At 45.9% G+C, this 19281-nt stretch overlaps 1 protein-coding gene across 1 annotated transcript in view; it reads left to right on the top strand.

Annotated features, from left to right (window-relative positions):
- Positions 1 to 18991, top strand: part of TOP1 (DNA topoisomerase I) — a 65483-nt gene extending 46492 nt beyond the window's left edge. The window contains exons 9-21 of the mRNA XM_064673612.1: positions 3295 to 3410; positions 6635 to 6756; positions 7429 to 7551; positions 8952 to 9139; positions 9776 to 9920; positions 10970 to 11113; positions 12138 to 12323; positions 13936 to 14004; positions 14591 to 14705; positions 15279 to 15406; positions 16477 to 16571; positions 17288 to 17437; positions 17589 to 18991. Coding sequence (XP_064529682.1) covers positions 3295 to 3410; positions 6635 to 6756; positions 7429 to 7551; positions 8952 to 9139; positions 9776 to 9920; positions 10970 to 11113; positions 12138 to 12323; positions 13936 to 14004; positions 14591 to 14705; positions 15279 to 15406; positions 16477 to 16571; positions 17288 to 17437; positions 17589 to 17691 — 1684 coding nt within the window. The 3' untranslated portion in view covers positions 17692 to 18991. The remainder of the gene's footprint in view (positions 1 to 3294; positions 3411 to 6634; positions 6757 to 7428; positions 7552 to 8951; positions 9140 to 9775; positions 9921 to 10969; positions 11114 to 12137; positions 12324 to 13935; positions 14005 to 14590; positions 14706 to 15278; positions 15407 to 16476; positions 16572 to 17287; positions 17438 to 17588) is intronic.
- Positions 18992 to 19281: the final 290 nt, after the last annotated feature.

Below are 19281 nucleotides of genomic sequence, written 5' to 3' on the forward strand. Positions count from 1 at the left end.
AACATCAGTCCTTGCATCTTTTTCATATTTGTATACTCTGTTAGAAATTTGGGGTTCAAGCCCTCCCCAGAAGTTCCCTGTTTGTTTGTTTTTTTCCTGAGCAATCCCATTTTTTTCTCAGTCCCTTTGACAGCATATTTTTAATGTGCTTTAACAAACGACAGGAACATGAAGCAGTGGGAAGCTACAGAAGGTCTCTTTAAGCCTTAATGATCCGTTGTCTTTTTGGCTTTGTCTCAGCTGCCCTTGCTGGTTCTGTCTAACTTAATATTCTGTTATCCCAGCTCTGTCTCCTTGAGCAGCAAACCTTTACTGAGAGCTGTGCTGTTCCCCCCTCACCTGCCTGGGAGCTGTGTTAAGCTCTGCAGTTTGTGCTTTCTGCTGAGGAAAACTGCCTTGGAAAGCATGTTTTGCAAAATTTGGCACTAGGAAGCTGCATCCTTCTGCTGATGCTCCTGTCATCCATCTGCAGCTTTGTATAGCGTGTCTTCACTGGACAGGGTTTCATCTGCACTTCACTTGTGTCTCTTAAGGGCATTTTATGTTCCATCTGAGTCAATTTTCTGAACGCCTGATACCTTTTTTTGGCTGCTTCCTCAAGTGTTTGCTGCCTGGAGCACTCTCCTCCCCCCCTTCTGTGCATCCTTGATGCTGGATGAGCCCAAGGCCTTGCCCTCGTTCCTCACCGTGTGCAGCTCCTTCAGCTCCTTCTCACGCCCCATCAAGGTGTGAGGAGTGTGAGATCCAGGAGTGAGGAGTGTGAGATCCAGGAGTGAGGAGTGTGAGAGCCAGGAGTGAGGAGTGTGAGAGCCAGGAGTGAGGAGTGTGAGAGCCAGGAGTGCCCCTCGTGAGCACTTCTCCCACCTTGTGCTACAGCAAGTACATTTCCTTGAAATAACATATCCCTGAGGTATATTCTGTCCTTTCCTATGAATCTTCTCTCTTTTCATTCCACTTGAAAAATCTTCCCCAGCTCTACCTTCCTGAGCCACCCTGGCATTTTCAGGCAGGTTTGATATGGGAATATGGGATTGAATCAGGGAACCTCTATGAGTGATGAGCACAGTTGTTGCTGAATTCAGCAGTAAGGCAGCTTTCTTAATAAGCAGCATTCTTCTTGCTCCCACAAAATCATTTGTGGAATGTTGCTTTAGAACCAGAAGCTGACAAGGGCAGTGGTGCTGTTACACTTTTTCTGTTTGATACTAAATGAGGATGAAAAATTGGCTGAACTCCAGAGGCTCACTTTTACCTTTTGTCTTAATGCTTATATATGAGGTTTAGGGAGGTGACGTTGGGAATGGCAATGGTTTGTGGTCTTTTTGTGGCACACTTTTTGGGAGTTTGGGGCTTAGAAACCACCTCATTTGTAGACTTCCCAAAAGGCACAGTGTGCTTCAGCTGTCTGTTTAAACTGCTGCCTTTCTAGTACTCCATTTACACATGTCCTTCATAAAAGAACAGGAAGGGATAGAGGTACAGAATTTCTCATCAAGTAAGTACCAGAGGAATAAATTTTAAAAAGCAAGAATGACAAACCTGACCTGAGAAGTAGTAACTACTGTGAATGATCCCCTTACTCTGTTCTTACTGGAATAAAATTACTCATTGTCAGAGAGAATAAACTTATGCTGACTGGGAAGAGAGGTGGATGCTTTAGATTTATTTTGCTGAAAGGAGCTGCTGAGTGGGAGAACCTAAGTCTTTGTTTGACAAAACATTTGGATTTGTAGCTTCTAATTAATAAAAATAATAACATAAAAAACCCAAACACAACAATCATTAGGAATGTAAATATTTGGAATCTGTGTCAATATCGGTTTGTTATATCAACATAGTTTACTCAGGCCTTCTTTCCAGCCGGGGAGTGAAGTCTGACATGCAGTTCAGTGCTGAGAGCTGGGATGGGGCACTTTGCTGTTAAAGATGTTTCTGTGCTTCTCATCAGAAAACATCATGTCCAGTGCTGTGGTCAAAGACGGTACCTTTCTAACTGTAACCCACTGCTGTGTGCCACACAATGCTGTTCCTAAATTACTGATGTACAGACACCAGAGAAGCATTTTGAGTGTCTTCTGGCAGAAACTCTTGTCCCCGTGCAGTGTTTATCTTCTGTGCAGTGACTTTTATCTCGGTAGGGATGAAGCAATCTGTATTTGTGCATCACAGCTCCTGAGAGGCAGGTGGTACATGCACATCCTTCCTCTTCTGCTGTGGCACCTGAAATGGGGCTGCTGCTCCATAGGGCTGACATTAGATGGAAGCTTTAAACTCTTTTTTTTTTTTTTTATTATTGTCATGGCTGCTCAACAAAGTTGTCTGGGCAATTCAGAGACTGAAAGCTGTGACAGGTTAATGGTCTTCCAGTTGATTGATCACTAAGGTGAAATAGCCTTTCCCAGCAGGGAATCCTATGCCAGCAGCATGTGGCAGTAATGTTGAGGTAATCGTGGAAGGAGCAGGGAGGGGAGGAGTGTGGAGGCAGTGGCTCAGGCACAGGGAACCGGGAGCCAGAGGGACCATACTGGTGGGACCCTTTTCTCTGCAGGTGAATTGCTGACCCTGTCCAGCTGGAATGTGGGATTGGTGGTGCCCACCTTGCTGTGTTATGATACCAAAAGTATCATTTGCAAAGTGTTTTTATAGGGGTCCTTTAAGGCAAACGTGCAGTTTTCTGTGCTGCTCTGTTCTTCTTCAAGTGTGCTTTTCTTACCCAGAGAATTGGAGTGAATTTAAAATATCAGAGCAGGTTTTAGTCTTTCTTGTCCAAGCAGCTTTGTTCTCATTTAGGTCATAAATGAACATCTGTTTCTTTATCTCTGCCCTTAATGGCATATTGTCCACATCTGAAAGCAGCTGCACAATATACCACAATTGTTTGACTTTGCTGAGCAGGCATCCTGGACCTGATGTTAGATCACAGCTGACTCTAATTTGGCACGATCCCAGCTGCTTTACAGGGCCAAATTCTTCATTTTCTTAAGATCTAAGCATTTTCAGCTCTGTGATTTTGCAAGAAGAGGAGCAAGTGGGAGGTGAGGAATATGGTGTCATCAGATAACCTGTGACCCAAGGTGTTCTGTTCATGGACATGATTGTTCTTTTTGAAAAAAAATGGGAGGGGAAAAAAAAAAGGAATTAAATAGTGACATTGCATTGAGTATTTGTTCTTGCCTGTACCTGGCAAAGCACTGATTGCCTGCTGATTTTCTTTAGCATACTCTCATACCCACACAGTAATAAAATGAAGATTAGGAGCTTAAAATTGTATTGGTTCATATTTCTCTCTTGAAGGTGGGAAGAAGAGCGCTACCCTGAAGGCATTAAATGGAAGTTCCTAGAGCACAAAGGTCCTGTATTTGCTCCACCATATGAACCTCTGCCTGAAAATGTCAAGTTTTATTATGATGGTGAGTTAATCTGTGTTTCCACTTGCTAGGAAGAGAAATAAACATCTCAGGGTATCGTGGCATTCTTCGGGGGACTGGAGTGCTGAGGAGGTGGTTTTGTTTTAGTGGTTTGCTTAAAAGCAGCTCCTCAGCAGCAAAGTACAGGAACAGTCTGTGGAAGTAAAGTGAGCCTGCTGAATTCTGCTCACCGAGGTGACACAGGGATGAACTTGTTCTCACTCCCTTGTGGTGGTGAATCTCTCAGGTTACTCTCCAGAGTGAGTGTCTGATGCCTCAGAGCAGCAGTGTCTGACCAGTGGAGTATGTAATTGTAGCTGCCTCATCACTGCTCACCTTTAGGCTTGCTCTGTTTTCTTTAACCTTAAGAATTGCAGCTTCCATCATCTGTGATGAAATTCATGATCGTTTGGTGACATGAGCAGAATAGAAGACAATTGAATTTTGATACAGATGATTAGGATCTTGTAGGAGTGAATGGGATGACCCTGGCCTCAAGGACACAGCCCTCTGGTGTAAGTCATGGTCCCACTCTCTGACCACTGCGTGTGGTAGAACTAATTGATGTGGGATTCTAATATCCTGGGCTGACTGGTTGTTAGAGGCTCATGTGGAAGGGATTATATGATGTGATGCCTGCTGGAGCCTGGACTTGATGACCCGTGTGTTTCCTTTTAGTCCTGTGATCATGTTAAATGAAGGATCAAATTAACCCAGGATTGAATTAAGTGGGAGGTATTTAAATGGATGAAAATGTAATTTTTGGTGAAGGGGACATCTGCACATGGAACTCTTCCAGGAGCAACGTGCTGTTTTCATGTGAGGTGACACAGTGTTTTTAAATACAGAGGAATAGGTGACATCATTGTAGGGAGATAAACATACTGCAGCCTATTAAAGACCAGCTCCAAGCAAGTAGCACAGCGATCAAGGAAGTCTGCACACTTCTTTCTTGGGGTTTGATAAGAACTTAACAAGAAGATGGAAATTGTTCTGCTCTGTTGAAAAATGCATGATCTCTCCTGCTGTCTAGAGAAGGGGAGGGGCAGATTGCACTGTAGCTCTCCCTTGGTGCAGGCAGCAATAAGCTCCTCGTCTCTCCAGCCATCTATTTCGTGGAACCTCTGCAGGGATTTTTGGAACCTCTGCCTCTTGTCATCGCAGAAATTCATCAATAAGCTCAACGGTCGTGGAGTGGGCAGGGGATGTCTGGAAAATAAAGACATCACATAAGTCTTCCTTGAGAAACTAGGCGAGAAATCAGAAGTTAGATTTGCAGAGCAGCTGCTGAGAGCTGCTGTCTGTGCTCACAAGGCATTGTCTAATTTCAGGATGATCCCAGGATGATTTGTGGAGCCCAATAATGAGGCTGTGGCTGTGGGCTCACACTGGAGGAATCTGTCCCTGGCCTGGGAGACACTGCCTGTTTTTGTCTCATAAGGACTGCTGGGGCTGTTGTTAGTGCCTGTGATAAGGGGAAGGAGCTTGAAATGCTAAAGCCATCTTTTTTTAGTACTGTGAGTTAACAAGCTCGTAGCCCAGAGGTGGCTCAAACTTGCGTATTTTTCTGTAGATGGGGCAAGACAAGAGTATAGGTGGTGGCAGTTGCATTTCAGTCATGGCCATTTGGTCTCTCCTGCTCGTTATGACCCCTGATTGCTCTCTGGTTTGCAGTTTTTTAAATATTCATGCCTCTGGAATAAATCCCTTTTTCCTTCAAATGTCCAGCTGTGTCACTGAGAGTCTTTTCAAACCTTTGTAAAAAGGAGGCAATTGAGTCCAGTGAAATATATTCTGAAGTGATTAGATAAAGGTGACTGAGCCTTCAGCTATTTGGGAAAAATACCATTCATTTTAGCCCCATAACATGTTACTAACTCGATAGCCTCTTTCAAGCTAAAATTTCAGCCTGGAAAAACAGCTTCCCTTGCTGTCTGTCCCTTCCCCCATTTCCTGTTATAAGCAAACAAATGTGGTATTTTAGGTTACAGCTTAAAAATTGGCAGAGTTACTGTTGGTTTAATTTAATTGTGGAATATTCTCAGATCATTGGGAGGACCTTTTGCTAAGTCCTGTTTTACGAGGGTTTATAGATCTTAAGGCTTTCTAGCTGACTCCCATGCTTTAATTTTGGAGATGATGCAACTCTTGAAAATATGTAGTAAATCAAAAGCGTGGTGGTTTTTTTCCAGGAGCATAGACTGAACATTTTCTTGTGCTCACTTTTATGCAGTAAAACGGTTGTTAAAAAATCCCCAGGTATTGACTGCCTGCCAGCCCATTGGAACTTTGAATATTTCTTGCAACTAGCTGGAGATGTGAGCTGCATGCAAAACCCTTCACAGGGATCCCTGGCACCCCATGTTTCATCAGGAATGAAATCTGGACAAAAAGATGCTCAGTGGGAACGTTGGATGTCGGAGCCACAGCCTGGATGTTGCAGCAGCCTCTTTTCCCCTGTGTTTTGCTCTTCCCTTGCAGCAGTTTCATTTTGTGCTGCAGTCGTGCAGAGGAGCTGGAATGTGACCCCTCCATTCCCCGACAGCTCAGGCTTTCTTAAAAATGACTGGCTCTTTGAGCCTGATGTGGAGATGCAGGAGTGCATTCCCACAGCTGAGGGAACAATTAGCAGCATCCTGAGACGTTTCCCTGCCATGGAGGAGAGTTCAATATTTGGCATTGCTTTCCAGCCTGTTTGTAGTGGATCCATAGGAAGGGCTCTTCCTGCCTAGAAATAGCTGAAGGCTGGAAGGGGTGTTCCAAGGCAGAGACTCTCCGTGGGTTGAAGAGGAATACAGGGACTGTATTTCCCATATGTCTGAGTGCTGGAACAGGAGATTTAATAAAATCCCCTTGCCTGTTTGACTTCAAACAGCAGTGCCTCCCCAGGAGTGTACCCAGCATGGGGGTGGCTCAGTGGAGGGTTTCCTGCAGCAAGGCCTTTTCCCTTTCCTGCCCTGTGCCTCAGACCTGTCTCACATCAGACTGCTGTTGCTTTTTTTAATGTTTAGATTCCAGAGGAAACTTTTTTCAAAATGTTTGTGATGAAAGTCATGCAGTTGTGATCTTCTGTTTCCTTCATCCATTCAATTTGCTGTATTATGTAACATTTTTAAGAAAAACTTCTCCGTGGTAAAAATATAATCCTTTAAGTTAGTTACTGTGGCCTCTTTCTGGCTTTGATTCCTGTTTACCATTTTCTTTAAAAAGAAAACCTTTCTTTGTAGGTAAAGTCATGAAGCTGAGTACCAAAGCAGAAGAAGTTGCCACATTCTTTGCAAAAATGCTTGATCATGAGTACACTACAAAGGAGATCTTCAGGAAAAACTTTTTCAAGGACTGGAGGAAGGTATGCATGTTCCTGGCTGCAGTGGCTGTGGGCATGGCCAGTGTCTCCTCAGCACTGGGCAGTGAAAAGGGGCTGCTGTTCCATGCACACAAAAGTTGTCTTGAGGCAACTAAAAGCTGCTTCAGATCTTAGCTGTGAAGTTTCCTGTTTATCCTGTAGTTTCACCTATCATAAATACCTTCCTAAACCAACAAGGTCAGCTTTCCCAACCAAATATGTCTGTTGTAGCATGATGGGGGGTAGCTGATCTGGCTGTTATGTGCCTTGTGGAAGAGCCAGCTTAATATTAGAAGGAAACACCTTCCAAAGACCTAAAACTCAGGACTTCAGCTCAGTCATCTGCCATAAGAGCAAACCTGTGGATCAGTTTGATGCCATTTTCCTGGCTGGGTTTCTGGATTTTTCTCCCTCAGCAGTCCCAGCCTGCTGGATGTAAGAGAGATTTGGAAAATGGTCCAGCATTGCCCAGCACTTCCAGAGACTCCATAGGCTCTGCTTCTTGCCCTTTCCTCTTTGACCTCAGCTGGAGTGAGCCTGTGCAAGAATTTGGGGGTTCTCTGGGGGTTACTGTGAGAACCTGTCTGCTGGTCCTGTTTGAGCTGCCTGGGGCAGGGTGAGCTGTGCAGAACTCACTGTGTATGAAAACTTACAGCACTGCTTTCTTTCTGCAAGGAAATGACCTCTGAAGAGAAGAGCACTATCACCAGCCTCAGCAAGTGTGATTTCACCCACATGAGCCAGTATTTCAAAGCTCAGACAGAAGCTAGGAAACAGATGTCCAAGGAGGAGAAACAGGTACCAGAGGGAATTCTAGGAGACTTCGTGATCCTTAGCTGGCTTGTAAACATCTTGGTGTAATCATTCCTCTGCCTGCCTTGCTTTCATACATCAGTGTTCTCACTTGCTTTCAGATTATTGCTTTTGTGTTAACTGTAGGAGTCTGTGCTGTGCACCTCAGGTGGAGCAGAGCACTGTGTTTACAGCTGAATCCTCATCCTGATTTGAAATGATATACTGATAGGGCTGATCCTGCTTAGGTAAATAAAGTTAAGTAAGTAACTGCTTAAGTAAAGTTAAGTAACTGCTTAAGTAAATAATGAGAAGCAGAGCTGCTGCCTCCGTGGGTTCATTGGTCCCTGGACAATAATGAGCAGTGGATACTCAGTTAAGGATAGATAAGGATGGTGGAAGAAATGCAGTAATGCCAGTAGTGAATAAAATGAGAGAAGAAATCTTAAACATCAGTTAATGCTGGGTTTTTTTAATAACAAATGAACTTTGTTATCCAGTAGCATGGCTATAGTGGCTGGTAGGGAGAGAATTATTATCTTTTGCGACACTCTAGTAATTTTCCTTTGAATGAGAGCCCTGGTAGCTTGGAATTATGGCCTTTGGGGTTGGAGGGGTTCCACCAGAATAGAGAACCCATGTCTTACTGCTTTTTCCATTTGAGAAATGTGGGTTAGCCCTCTTACAATGAAGCAGAAGTGGCTTTTTCTGTTGGTTTCTTAGCTGGCGCAGCAGTGCTGTCTATGGGTCAGATGTTTTATTTTGAGCTGTAATGTTTTTATTTTTCCTTCTGTATAATTAGAGTTCAGGCACAGAAGTATGCAGTGAAATCTCAGCACATTCTTTCTTAGGAGACTGTGTTCTGCTTATGAGACCATTTGCTGACACAGGCTTGACATGCAGCAGCCTGGAGACATTCCTTTGCCTGCTTTCCGATGCACAGTTCAAACACAGAAGTCTTTTATACACACAGTTTTTATACATAAACAGCAAGATGTGAAGTCTGGTGGATGCCAAATGCTCCATACAGAATATAAAGCAACAGTACTGTGCTGGGACTGCCCCTGTAGCTGTGCTATGTGGGTAGAGGTGCATGCCTCTGTTGTGGCAGAATTCTAGTTGCCTTCACCAGCTCTCATCTGTTTCCCTTAAATACGAGTTTTCAGTGAGTTTTCACATGTTCTTTCTCTTTTTCCATTTGTTTGTATTGCTGGCATTTTATTAATGCTTTTCTGGCCAATCTGCTGCTCTGTGGCCAGTCTGGTACACTTGCCATGATGGGGATCTGGTTTTGGGTCGGGTCTCCACCATTACTGCGGTGCAACTGTAGAAATCCTTTAAGTTCTGGCATTTAAAAGTGCGTGTGGTGCTGTGTGTGCCTTACCTTTGCTTTTGGCTTGTTCCAGAAAATCAAAGAGGAGAACGAGCGGCTACTGAAGGAATATGGTTACTGTGTGATGGACAACCACAAGGAGAGGATTGCCAACTTCAAGATCGAACCCCCAGGTCTCTTCCGAGGTCGTGGGAACCACCCCAAGATGGGCATGTTGAAGAGACGCATCATGCCAGAGGACATCATCATCAACTGCAGCAAGTGGGCACTGGGGGCTTCACACCTCAGCTTTGCTTCCTAGATAGGAGAGCTTATGTTTAAAACCCTATGTAGGTTGATAGACAAGCAGGCAGAAATAGGGATGCTGCTTATTTGTTCTTATATGGATAAGAAACGGAGTGATACGAGCAAAGACTGAGCAAGGCAATCATGGGTTTCACGTAGAACTTTGTCAACATATTTTCTTCCTCACGCCCACAGCCTACATCTGCTTAAGCTGTCTTTCCTGCTAGTATTTCCAGAAATTAATTTTCTTCTAGATAGGTTGTCCTACTTTGTCTTCCTTGATGTTGGAGGCTAAGGTTTGGTGGGCTTCTCTTCAGTCTCTAGTCCTGATAAGTGTCCACACGATGTGTGCACAAATCAAAGCTGGTCCTAGCAAAGTGGGTCCCACCTCTAGTATAATTCTTCAGCAGGTACATGTTGGTAGCAGTTACATTCCTGATCTTTGATTGTTCATTTTGATTCACTTGGTTTCCTGGTGGTGGAAATATGTACTTACGTTGCCTCAGTTTCTTTCCCTGCACTTTCTTTGTGTGATGCTATTCTTTTTCTGTTTTGATGCTGGTGGGAGTTGCTTTAAAAAGTTTTTATTTTCTGTTTTCTAATTCTGTGTAGGGATTCCAAGATCCCTGCCCCTCCACCAGGACACAAATGGAAGGAGGTCCGGCATGATAACAAGGTTACCTGGCTGGTGTCATGGACTGAGAACATCCAAGGCTCTATCAAATACATCATGTTGAACCCTAGCTCAAGAATTAAGGTAAAGATCTAGTTAAAAATAAAAAGCCAAAACAATCTTCTCGGTCATGTCTCCAAGAAGCAAATGTGGCTCTGGGTTAGGAGAGAGATAGGAGGTAAAGCTGCCTTGCTGTGTCATCCTACAGTGATGGAAATACATAAGGAAAGCTTCTGTGCTTCTGTTCCTTCTCACAAAGAGAAATACAGTTACTGCCCAACAGAGCAGGTGAAATCTGGAAAATGTCTCTTGCAAAGCATCATTGTGTCATTCCTAGAAGGAATGCTTTAACCAGTGTAAACCTAAAAGGAAGAAATTTATCCAAGAACAGACTTGCTCTGGTGGATATTTTACCTACTTTTGGCCTTAACTTCCCCTGCCTGTTCATGTAGTGAAGTTATAACCATGGATTGTTAATTGGTTGGTTGTAAAATTAAAAACCTGGCCAGGCTCCTGGCTGAGAAGGCTGGTAAGGAGCTCCTGACTGAAGGAAAACAAAACCTGCTGTGAGAGCAAATAACCAGCCCATAACAAATAACAAGTCCATAAAAGCAAGGATTTCAGCTGTTCTCATCAACTCTTTTTCAAGAGATTTTTTCCTGAATTGGAAACAAAGAGTTTGTCCTACAAGTAGGGGGTGGGGGGAGGAGGGGGAAGAATCTCTGTTCCTTGTGAATTCCTGCCCTCTTTTTGCCATGGCTTGAATATATAATAACGATGCTGAACTGTTGATGTTGCTTTTACCTTCTATGGGTGTTTAATTACACAGCTGAAAGAACATAAGTGTCATCTGAACAAAGCAGAGGAAACCATTTATATGTTGAGAGGCAGGGAAGACATATCTTTTGTGTGTCTGCAGTTGCTTCCGTGGAAGCATTTAATATCATGGCAGTCTGAATGACCTACAGCTGTGTGGCAGCACAGTGTGAAGCTGAGCTGCTCAGCAGCACCAGCTCCCTGCTCTGTGCAGTGAGACCGTTTGCACACCCGGGCTTGCAGAGCCTGGAGGTGCAGACTGGGACTGGTGCTTTGCCTGCTCTCCCGAGCTGACTCTGCTCCAACGCTCCCTGCAGGGTGAGAAGGACTGGCAGAAGTACGAGACAGCCCGGAGGTTGAAGAAGTGTGTAGATAAAATCCGAAATCAGTACCGAGAAGACTGGAAATCCAAAGAGATGAAAGTGCGGCAGCGGGCGGTGGCACTGTACTTCATTGACAAGGTGAGGCTGCTCCCCAGCACAGCCCGGCCTTCCCTGTCCTGCCCAGGCTACTTGGGATTGCTGTGTGCTTGTCTCCAAGGCAGGATTGAGCCCAGTTACTAAGGTATCCTGAGACTTCCTGGAGGGCAGGCTCCCATCTCCTTTTCCTTCCCAGTACCTGGAATCCAGAGCAATAACCCATTGTGCTGAACGGGGCTATTTCAGGCAGCATTGTTTAGTTCAGGCCAAATTCACGGCCCGGTTCCAGAATCGCCCAGTTGGATTACTGGGAAGTTTGTGTGGGCCCTTTGTCTCCAGCTGTTTCAGTTTTCCTGCTGGGAATTTCTGCTGGTTTGTCACCTCTTTAGTAGGAGGTTGCAGTTGTGAGGGTTTGTAATTATGCTGAGTTTTTCACCACAGCGTAAAGAAAACTGCAGTTGTGTTGATGCATTTAAAGCAACATACAACCAGTTCCCAGAGAGCTGTTCCCTGGTAGCATATGGTGTCTTGACCAACTAAATTAACAGGTTTTGTTCAAAATGGTTTGATGTAAACCAGGGAGCTCTGATGTGAATACTTGTGGTTTCATATGAACACTGAAGATTTTTTTTTCCAAAAATTAGAAATGGCTTTAGCCAGTCCTGTTAAAATACATGTTTTTACACAACCAAGTGTAGCCTCGAGATAATTTACATAACCTTTATGCTATTTGAAGTATATTTAGTGTGCAGTGAATAAGTAAGCTCACAGAAGATGAAGAACTGAACTGTATGATTTGTCTCAAGCAGAGTTCACATGGAAGTCAATTTGATTTTTAAAAAATACCATATTTTCTGAAACGAATTTCCATTAGTCAGAACTGTCTCACAGTTTGAATTCCTTAATGAGCAAAAGCTGGTAAAACATCTTGGCTTGAACTCTTTAAGAAAGGAGATCTTCTCCTCTGGACACTGCTGATTCTAGGCCAGAGTCTGAAAGTTTGCAGCATCTGTGTTCTGGGGATGGTTTGAGTTCCTTAACCTCTTTTGTCTTGACATCAATGTAGCTTGCCCTGAGAGCTGGTAATGAAAAAGAAGAAGGAGAGACAGCTGACACCGTGGGCTGCTGCTCTTTGAGAGTAGAACACATCAAGCTGCACCCGGAGCTGGATGGGCAGGAATACGTGGTTGAGTTCGACTTCCTCGGAAAAGACTCCATCCGATACTACAACAAAGTCCCTGTGGAGAAGAGGGTGAGGCACCTCCACAAGCACCTCCACAGCCTCAGCTGCACACAAGTGGGGCCAGCACAGTTTTGATGCCAGTAACAGGTTGCTTTGTCCCTGGTCAGATACCCAGCCAGACAATAAGTCCATTAGTGTTCCACCTCTGTATTGTCAGGGCTGTGGAAGGTGACATAGCCCAGCAGCCAAGATGTTTGAACATCTTACTGCTCTTCCTTCTGGTCTCAGTGTAAAGAGTTGGCATAACATGACCGTGCCAGCCCTGTTAGAAGAGTTTCTTGGGTCCCATTCTGGTCAGCAGAGTTAGTTTTGTCACCTGGAGATGGTAGAGTTGTAGGCCCATATAATATGAAATACATATAATATATATATAATGTATAATGTAATAACAGCATAACAGGTTCTGAAATACCATGTGCCAGCACTCTTAGAGCAGCAGTTTGCCTTGGGCCTCGATGATACACATTTCTCTGTCTCAGTGGTTGGGTTCATGTTGGAGCTGAGCCCTCAGGGAGGTAGGTCTTGATCTTGGGTGCTCCAGAGCCTATGGAGTGGGTGTACTGGTACCTCTGGCCTCTGAACCTGGATATCTACCAGCCAGGACTTACTTCTTATACCATGTCCCTTCTTTCATCTCTTTGTCATCCACCAATTTCATATTTGCTGTGAGCTTGGCCTCATTCCAGAATAAATCCCCATCCAGCAGTGTGAACCTGGAGATAACTATCCAAAAAGACTTTTATTTTTGTGGGTGTAACAGCTCTGCATCTGGCCCACAGCTCTGCAGTGAGCACAATGTATTAGGTGCCCCATGTGAAATGCTGTGGTAATTTTAACAACAGTCAGCAGTAAGTGTTGGGCTCTTGAGGAGCAAAACAACTGAAAAAAATCAAACTATGGCTCCTCTAGAAATTAACGTGCTGGAATTCTTACTTCCTTGTTTAAAGGAAAAACAATTTTTGCTGTTTAAATTTATTGGTGTTGGCATCTCTCGATGTCTCCTCAGTGCTTACAATGGGGAATTGATTATTGTGGAACTAGAAATCTTTGTATATTGGGTGTCTGTAGAAGAACGTGTGTTGTTGAGAAGCTGGGGATTTGGAGCATGCAGAGCTGGGATTTGTGGTCTGTTTTATAACTGAAGATGCTTTGATTATTCTCCCTACCCCAGTGAGACTTGTTTGGGATGAAACTGTGAGACAATGCAGCAATGAGAAGGGTTGGTTTCTGATAGCTGGACTCCATGGGAAATAGCCATGGGGTCTCTTTGGCTGGAGTAAAGATGGAGAGTAAGGAAAGGGCAGTAGCTTTTCTTTCTCTGGGGGTCTCTCTCTCTGTTAGGCAGCTCAGCCAGAGCAGAGTCAGGTCTCCTGCAGTTTTGATCTAAAGGAGGAGGATAAGGGCATTGAATGCTCAGGACTCCTGTGCTGGGGAGGAACCTGTGACACAAGCATTGCACTGAGAGGTGGGGTTTGCCTGCTGGGAACTAACATCCAAGATCATCACTGTGCCCTGAAAACAGTTTGACTGGCTCCCTGGCAGTATTGCTTCCATACATCTTACTGCTGCCCAGCACTGTCTGCTGTGTGTGCCTGAAGTTCCTGGTTTTCTTTTCCTGCAGGTGTTTAAGAATCTTCAGCTGTTCATGGAGAACAAGCAGCCTGAGGACGACCTCTTTGACCGCCTCAATGTAAGCACACAGTTCATGGGGAGGGGGTTGGAGCACATTGAACAGGCTTGCTCTGCCCCAGGCAGTAACAGCTGCTCTGTTCCAGCAGTGGGTTCAGTGGAAGTTTTCTTCCAGAGCAGCCTAAAAGCAGTGAGAGACTGTCTCAGTCTGGTGTCTCTATTGTCCACTGTGCCCACAGGTTCCCAAAGCAATGGGCCTTGGTCCTGGCGAGCCTGGCTCTGACCTGGGGAGGTTTTTCAGGGTTCAGAGATGATGAATGTGTGAGGTGACAGATTTTCAGATGCCATCCCCATCTGCACACTTGGCTCTCTGGGAGCAGTGTGGTGGTTCGGGCACATTTAGAGTTACTGGAAACCAAGGCTTCCACACCAAAGAAATCTTTTTTGGCCACTTGTGGTACTTGTTACCAATCTAATACTTGTTGGTTCTTTGTTCACTTTTCCTGTGGTTTCAGTAATGTTGTGGCTATTCTGTTGTGGTCAGGTCTGAGCACAGCAGGCTCCAGTCGTGAGCTGTGGGTCCAGAGATTTTACAAAGGCTGTGGTCAGTTCTGGTGCTGACTGTCATCTCCTTTCTGCTTCTTTAGACCAGTATCTTAAATAAACACCTTCAAGACCTTATGGAGGGACTGACAGCCAAGGTATTCCGTACTTACAACGCCTCCATCACGCTACAGCAGCAGCTCAAGGAGCTCACTAACCGTAAGTCTTGTCCCTGAAACTGCGAGCGGAACAGATCTTACCCTGCAATACAGACCTGGCTTCCTTGCCTGGGCCACAAGTCATATATCTGTTCACCACTTCCTCATTGCATTTCTCCCAGTGCAGCTGGGACCCAGCTGAGGTCTGATCAAAAATCTGCTACCACATAGTCTTTTGGGGCAGCTGAGCAGCCCGTCACTGGGGCAGGGAAGAGCTGACTTGTGAGCACACCAGGGTGTTCCTGCTAGGTTATGCCTGTCCCTTACCAAAGCAGATTGTCAAGCCCAGTGGTGTCCTGGGCAGTATGGGCCTGCTGTCCCCTGCTCTGAGCATGGCTGTGCTTCCCCTCTCTTGAGCTGACAGATGGTGTCGATGGTGATGAATAAAGAACCTGCCAGAAGGAGTTTGGGCCTGGGATGGATGTGGTCAGGCTCCAGGGATGTAATTGGAGCATGATGTTGAGCCTGGCCCGTGGCAGGGGAGGGTCGGGTCGGTTCTGCAGGCAGTGGGGCAGGGGCTGGGGCTGCACACCCTGCAGAGCCCCCACATTCACCACTTTGCTGTCCTTGCCAGCGGACGACAACATCCCAGCGAAGATCCTCTCCTATAACCGTGCCAACAGAGCGGTGGCCATCCTGTGCAACCACCAGAGAGCTCCGCCCAAAACCTTCGAGAAGTCCATGATGAACCTGCAGAGCAAGGTACCTCCCCCCTGCCCAGCTCTGGGCTCGGGGCAGGGCTCCAAGTCCTGTGTCTTGGGAGTTAGGATTCCTTTCACTTGGGGTGAAATGGAAGCAGAGCCTGCTTTTCCCTATCAGGATTTGGGTAGTGCTGCATCAGAGATGGGCCTGCTTGGAGAGGAGCAGTGAGCTGGAAGGGACTGTGTGAGTTGTCTTTTATTTGTAAAGAACAAGACCAGACCCTTTTTCTGCCCTTCATCCCATAGCTGTGTGTTCTGCTGCCATTGAAACTCCAAAGCAGCAGCTCTAGCTCTGATCTGTGTCCACTAAAGAACCTGCTGTGGGCATCCACCCCTGTTGTGTGAATCTCAGGCCGCTGTCAGTGTGCACATAGTACATTATGCCCCTCTGACTTAACCTCTTCCTTTGCAGATTGTTTCTGGTGAAGGCCATGAGGTCCAAAGGGGTTAGGTCTGTTCCTGGTCTGGCTTTAGAATAACCTTCACAATAAGGAGTTCTGGTTTGGCACTGCAGTGTCCCCTGCTTCCATAACACCTAACCTGGCTGCCTCCCCCCTAGATCCCAGAGCTTGGGGAATGGTTGAACAGGGGCTGCAAAATGCTAAATCTCCCTGAATCCTAAACTTACTGGGGAAGAACTGCCTGAAGCCTTAACACCTTTCAGTGTGTAGGATTTGGGGCTGATTCCTGCTGAGGGAACAGGGATCGTCCTTCTGTGTTTCCATGAGAGGTACTGGCAGGATACAGTGAAGGCAGACAAGCTGCCTGGAGGGGCTGTTGGCCAGGCCAGACCAAGCCAATTCCTTTGCCTGCTTGGTTGTAGCTGTGTTAGAAAGCTCCCAGCACCACCTTGTCTTGGGCAGTGAGTGGGGCCCTGGGGGATCTCTCCCCACACTGGGCTGTGCAGCAGTGAAGGGCCAACGGCCTCGCTGTTCTGCAGGGCTGGGTCTGACTCCTGGTGCATTCTGAACACAGTCACAAACTCACTCCCTGGTCATGCTGCCCAGGGGTGTCTGCCACAGCTGTCAGCAGCTTGTTCACAGTGCTGCTGTCTGGTTTTGCCTCTCCTAGATTGATGCCAAGAAGGAGCAATTAGCTGATGCCAGGAGGGAACTGAAAAGCGCCAAAGCTGATGCCAAGGTCCGGAGGGATGAGAAATCTAAAAAGTAAGGCTGGTGTTCCCGGGCTTTGCAATGCTCCCAGAAGGGGTCCTTCTCCCTGCATCCATTTTCCTGGCCTGTGATTTGGGAAGGCCATCTTTTCCCCTCTTTCTTCTGTGCATGAAGAAATGGCCACCCAGGGGCTGGTCTGACACTGCAGGTCCTGCCGTGGTCACTCGTGCCCAGCCCTCTGAACTGACCCTCAGAGAGCTCACCCACCCCAGAGCTGCCCAGTGACCCCTGTGCAGTGCTGCTGCCTGGCTGGGGAGCCAGGAGTTACACAGTTAATGCACAGGCACCTCCCCGAGTCCCGCTCTCCCCGTGGGAAGCCCACGGAGCAGCCGATGTGCTCGGGCTCCGTGTGGGCTCTGCAGAGCAGCCCCAGGGGTGCTGAGTTATGGGAGCTCTGAAAGCAGGATCACAGCGTGACTGTTCCTGAGGGATAGATGGGCTGCTTTGGGAGTGGGTGTAGCATCAGAACAGTTCAGGCTGTTGCTTCCAACCTTTTAAAACAAAACTGCTGCTTAAGATTCCTGCTCTACCTCTTCGAAAATGTCAGTTCTTAATTGCATGTGCTGAGTGTTTTGTGTCACCATCTGTGCTGACACGGCTGCCCCGTGTGGCTGGTGGCATTGCTTACCTTGAGCAGAGTCCCTTTGGGTTCCCACAGTGCTGGCTGGCAGGGCATTAGGAACTCAATGATTTGTTCTTTCCCACCCCAGGTCGGTGGAGAGCAAGAAGAAAGCAGTGCAGAGGATTGAGGAGCAACTGATGAAGCTGGAGGTTCAGGCTACAGATAGGGAGGAGAACAAGCAGATTGCTTTGGGCACCTCCAAACTCAACTATCTGGACCCCAGGATCTCTGTTGCTTGGTAAGCACCTGCCTGGGCTGTGCTGGGGTGATCCCCTCCACCCCTTCACCTCTGTCGTGTCCCTCACGTGGCAGGGGAGGGCTGTGGCCAAGGGCAGTGTCTCTGGCCTTCCCTTCCATCTCCAGCTCTGACAGCATCTCCTCTCCTGCAGGTGTAAGAAGTGGGGAATTCCTATAGAGAAGATTTATAACAAAACCCAACGAGAGAAATTTGCCTGGGCTATCGACATGGCAGAGGAAGACTATGAGTTTTAACCTGTTTTTATTGAGCTGAATTTTATGGGAAAAGGGAGTAGCCTGGTTTTTAGGGAGATTGATAAACTGTGAGCCTTACTTGTCCTTGGATGCTGGGGAAGGGGGAGGAAAGGGGCAAGTGAGCATCAGATAACACAGCCAACATCTTGCAGAAAGCATAACCTGGAAATATCCTAAAGGAGCTGAGCCAGTTGTCCTATGGACAACTTATTTAAAAATGTTTCAGAGATCCAAATTCTAGCTGTCTGGTTTGTGTGGTTTTTCTCTTGAGGCAGGGCAAGTGGATGGGGGATTTGTCAACCTTCCGCCAGGCAAATTCACCATCACACTGAGAGCGTGGGAATCTTTAGCTACTGTATACAAAATCCAATTATATTGGTGCGTTTTTACAGTTAGGGTTTTGCAATAACTTCTATATTTTAATAGAAAATGGACTCCTTAACCCCTGCCCTTCCCCTCCCCCTCCCGCCCCATTTCAGACTTTAACAAATAAACAAAATTTAAGGAACCCAACGCACCTGTTACAGCTGTCACTATAGTCATGGAAATACCCAGATCTTTTTCAATTTGTCACTTGAAACAGTCGTGGCATTGGAACATGGATTACAAATATCCACTGCATTTGTTCAGAGCAAATTGTGATGGGAAATCGGCCTCCTGACTTGAGTGTTCCTTTTTTTAAATGTGAATTTTTATTTCTTTTAATTATTTTAAAATATTTAAACAGTTTTCTTTCTTTCTTGATCTTAAAGATCGTGTAGATTTGGGGAGTGGGTGGGGGGAGGGGGCCGTGTGATGGGGAGATGTGTGTGGAATTTGAGGACAAGTGAAATTGGAAACAAATGACATTCCCATCACCCTTTGTTCTGAACATGCTCTGTACACTTCCAGAATTATCTACTTTTTAGGTTTGTCAGACTGTTTTACCTTTTTCCCCCCTTTTTTTCTAAGCCCCACTCCCCTCTTTTACTTGAAAGATTTTATTGTGTAAAAAGAAGTTTCACAGGTCAATGAATTTCGAGGGAAATGAGCATTGGTCCAAAAAGGAAAATAATCAAGATTTTAGGGCTTTTATTTTTTTCTTTTGTAATTGTGTAAAAAAATTTTAAAAAATTTAAAAAGGCAGAATTTTAATGTGAAACCTTTTTTTGCTATAATCATTAGTCTTAGAGGCATTGTTAGCTTAGTGTGTGTGCAAGACCATTTCCTGCAGCCTTTCCTCAACAAGTATCTTCTATTTTTATCATGAATTCCCTTTTAATCAACTGTAGGTTATTTAAAATAAATTCCTACAACTTAACTGAGTGTTGGTGTCTGTGTGTTCTTTCACCTCCAGCCCTGGGCTGTGAGGTCCCCGTGGCTGCTGTGCTGGAGGAGGTGATGGGCTGGGCACCTTGTGCAGCAGAGGATGCTGAGGCCAGGGCAAGGGCCAGGTGGGTTGGCAGTGACCCAGGAGTTGTGTCTTCATCAGGGTTTTGTTGAGAACAGTGTGGGTTTATGATGCCAGGGATCTGAAAGGCATCACCTGGCTGTGGCTCTGGGAAGGGATGATGCTTTCCACAGCTGCCAAAGCTGCCCTTGTTTCTCAGG

Source organism: Pseudopipra pipra, chromosome 17 (assembly GCF_036250125.1).
Source record: "Pseudopipra pipra isolate bDixPip1 chromosome 17, bDixPip1.hap1, whole genome shotgun sequence".
NCBI lineage: Eukaryota > Metazoa > Chordata > Aves > Passeriformes > Pipridae > Pseudopipra > Pseudopipra pipra.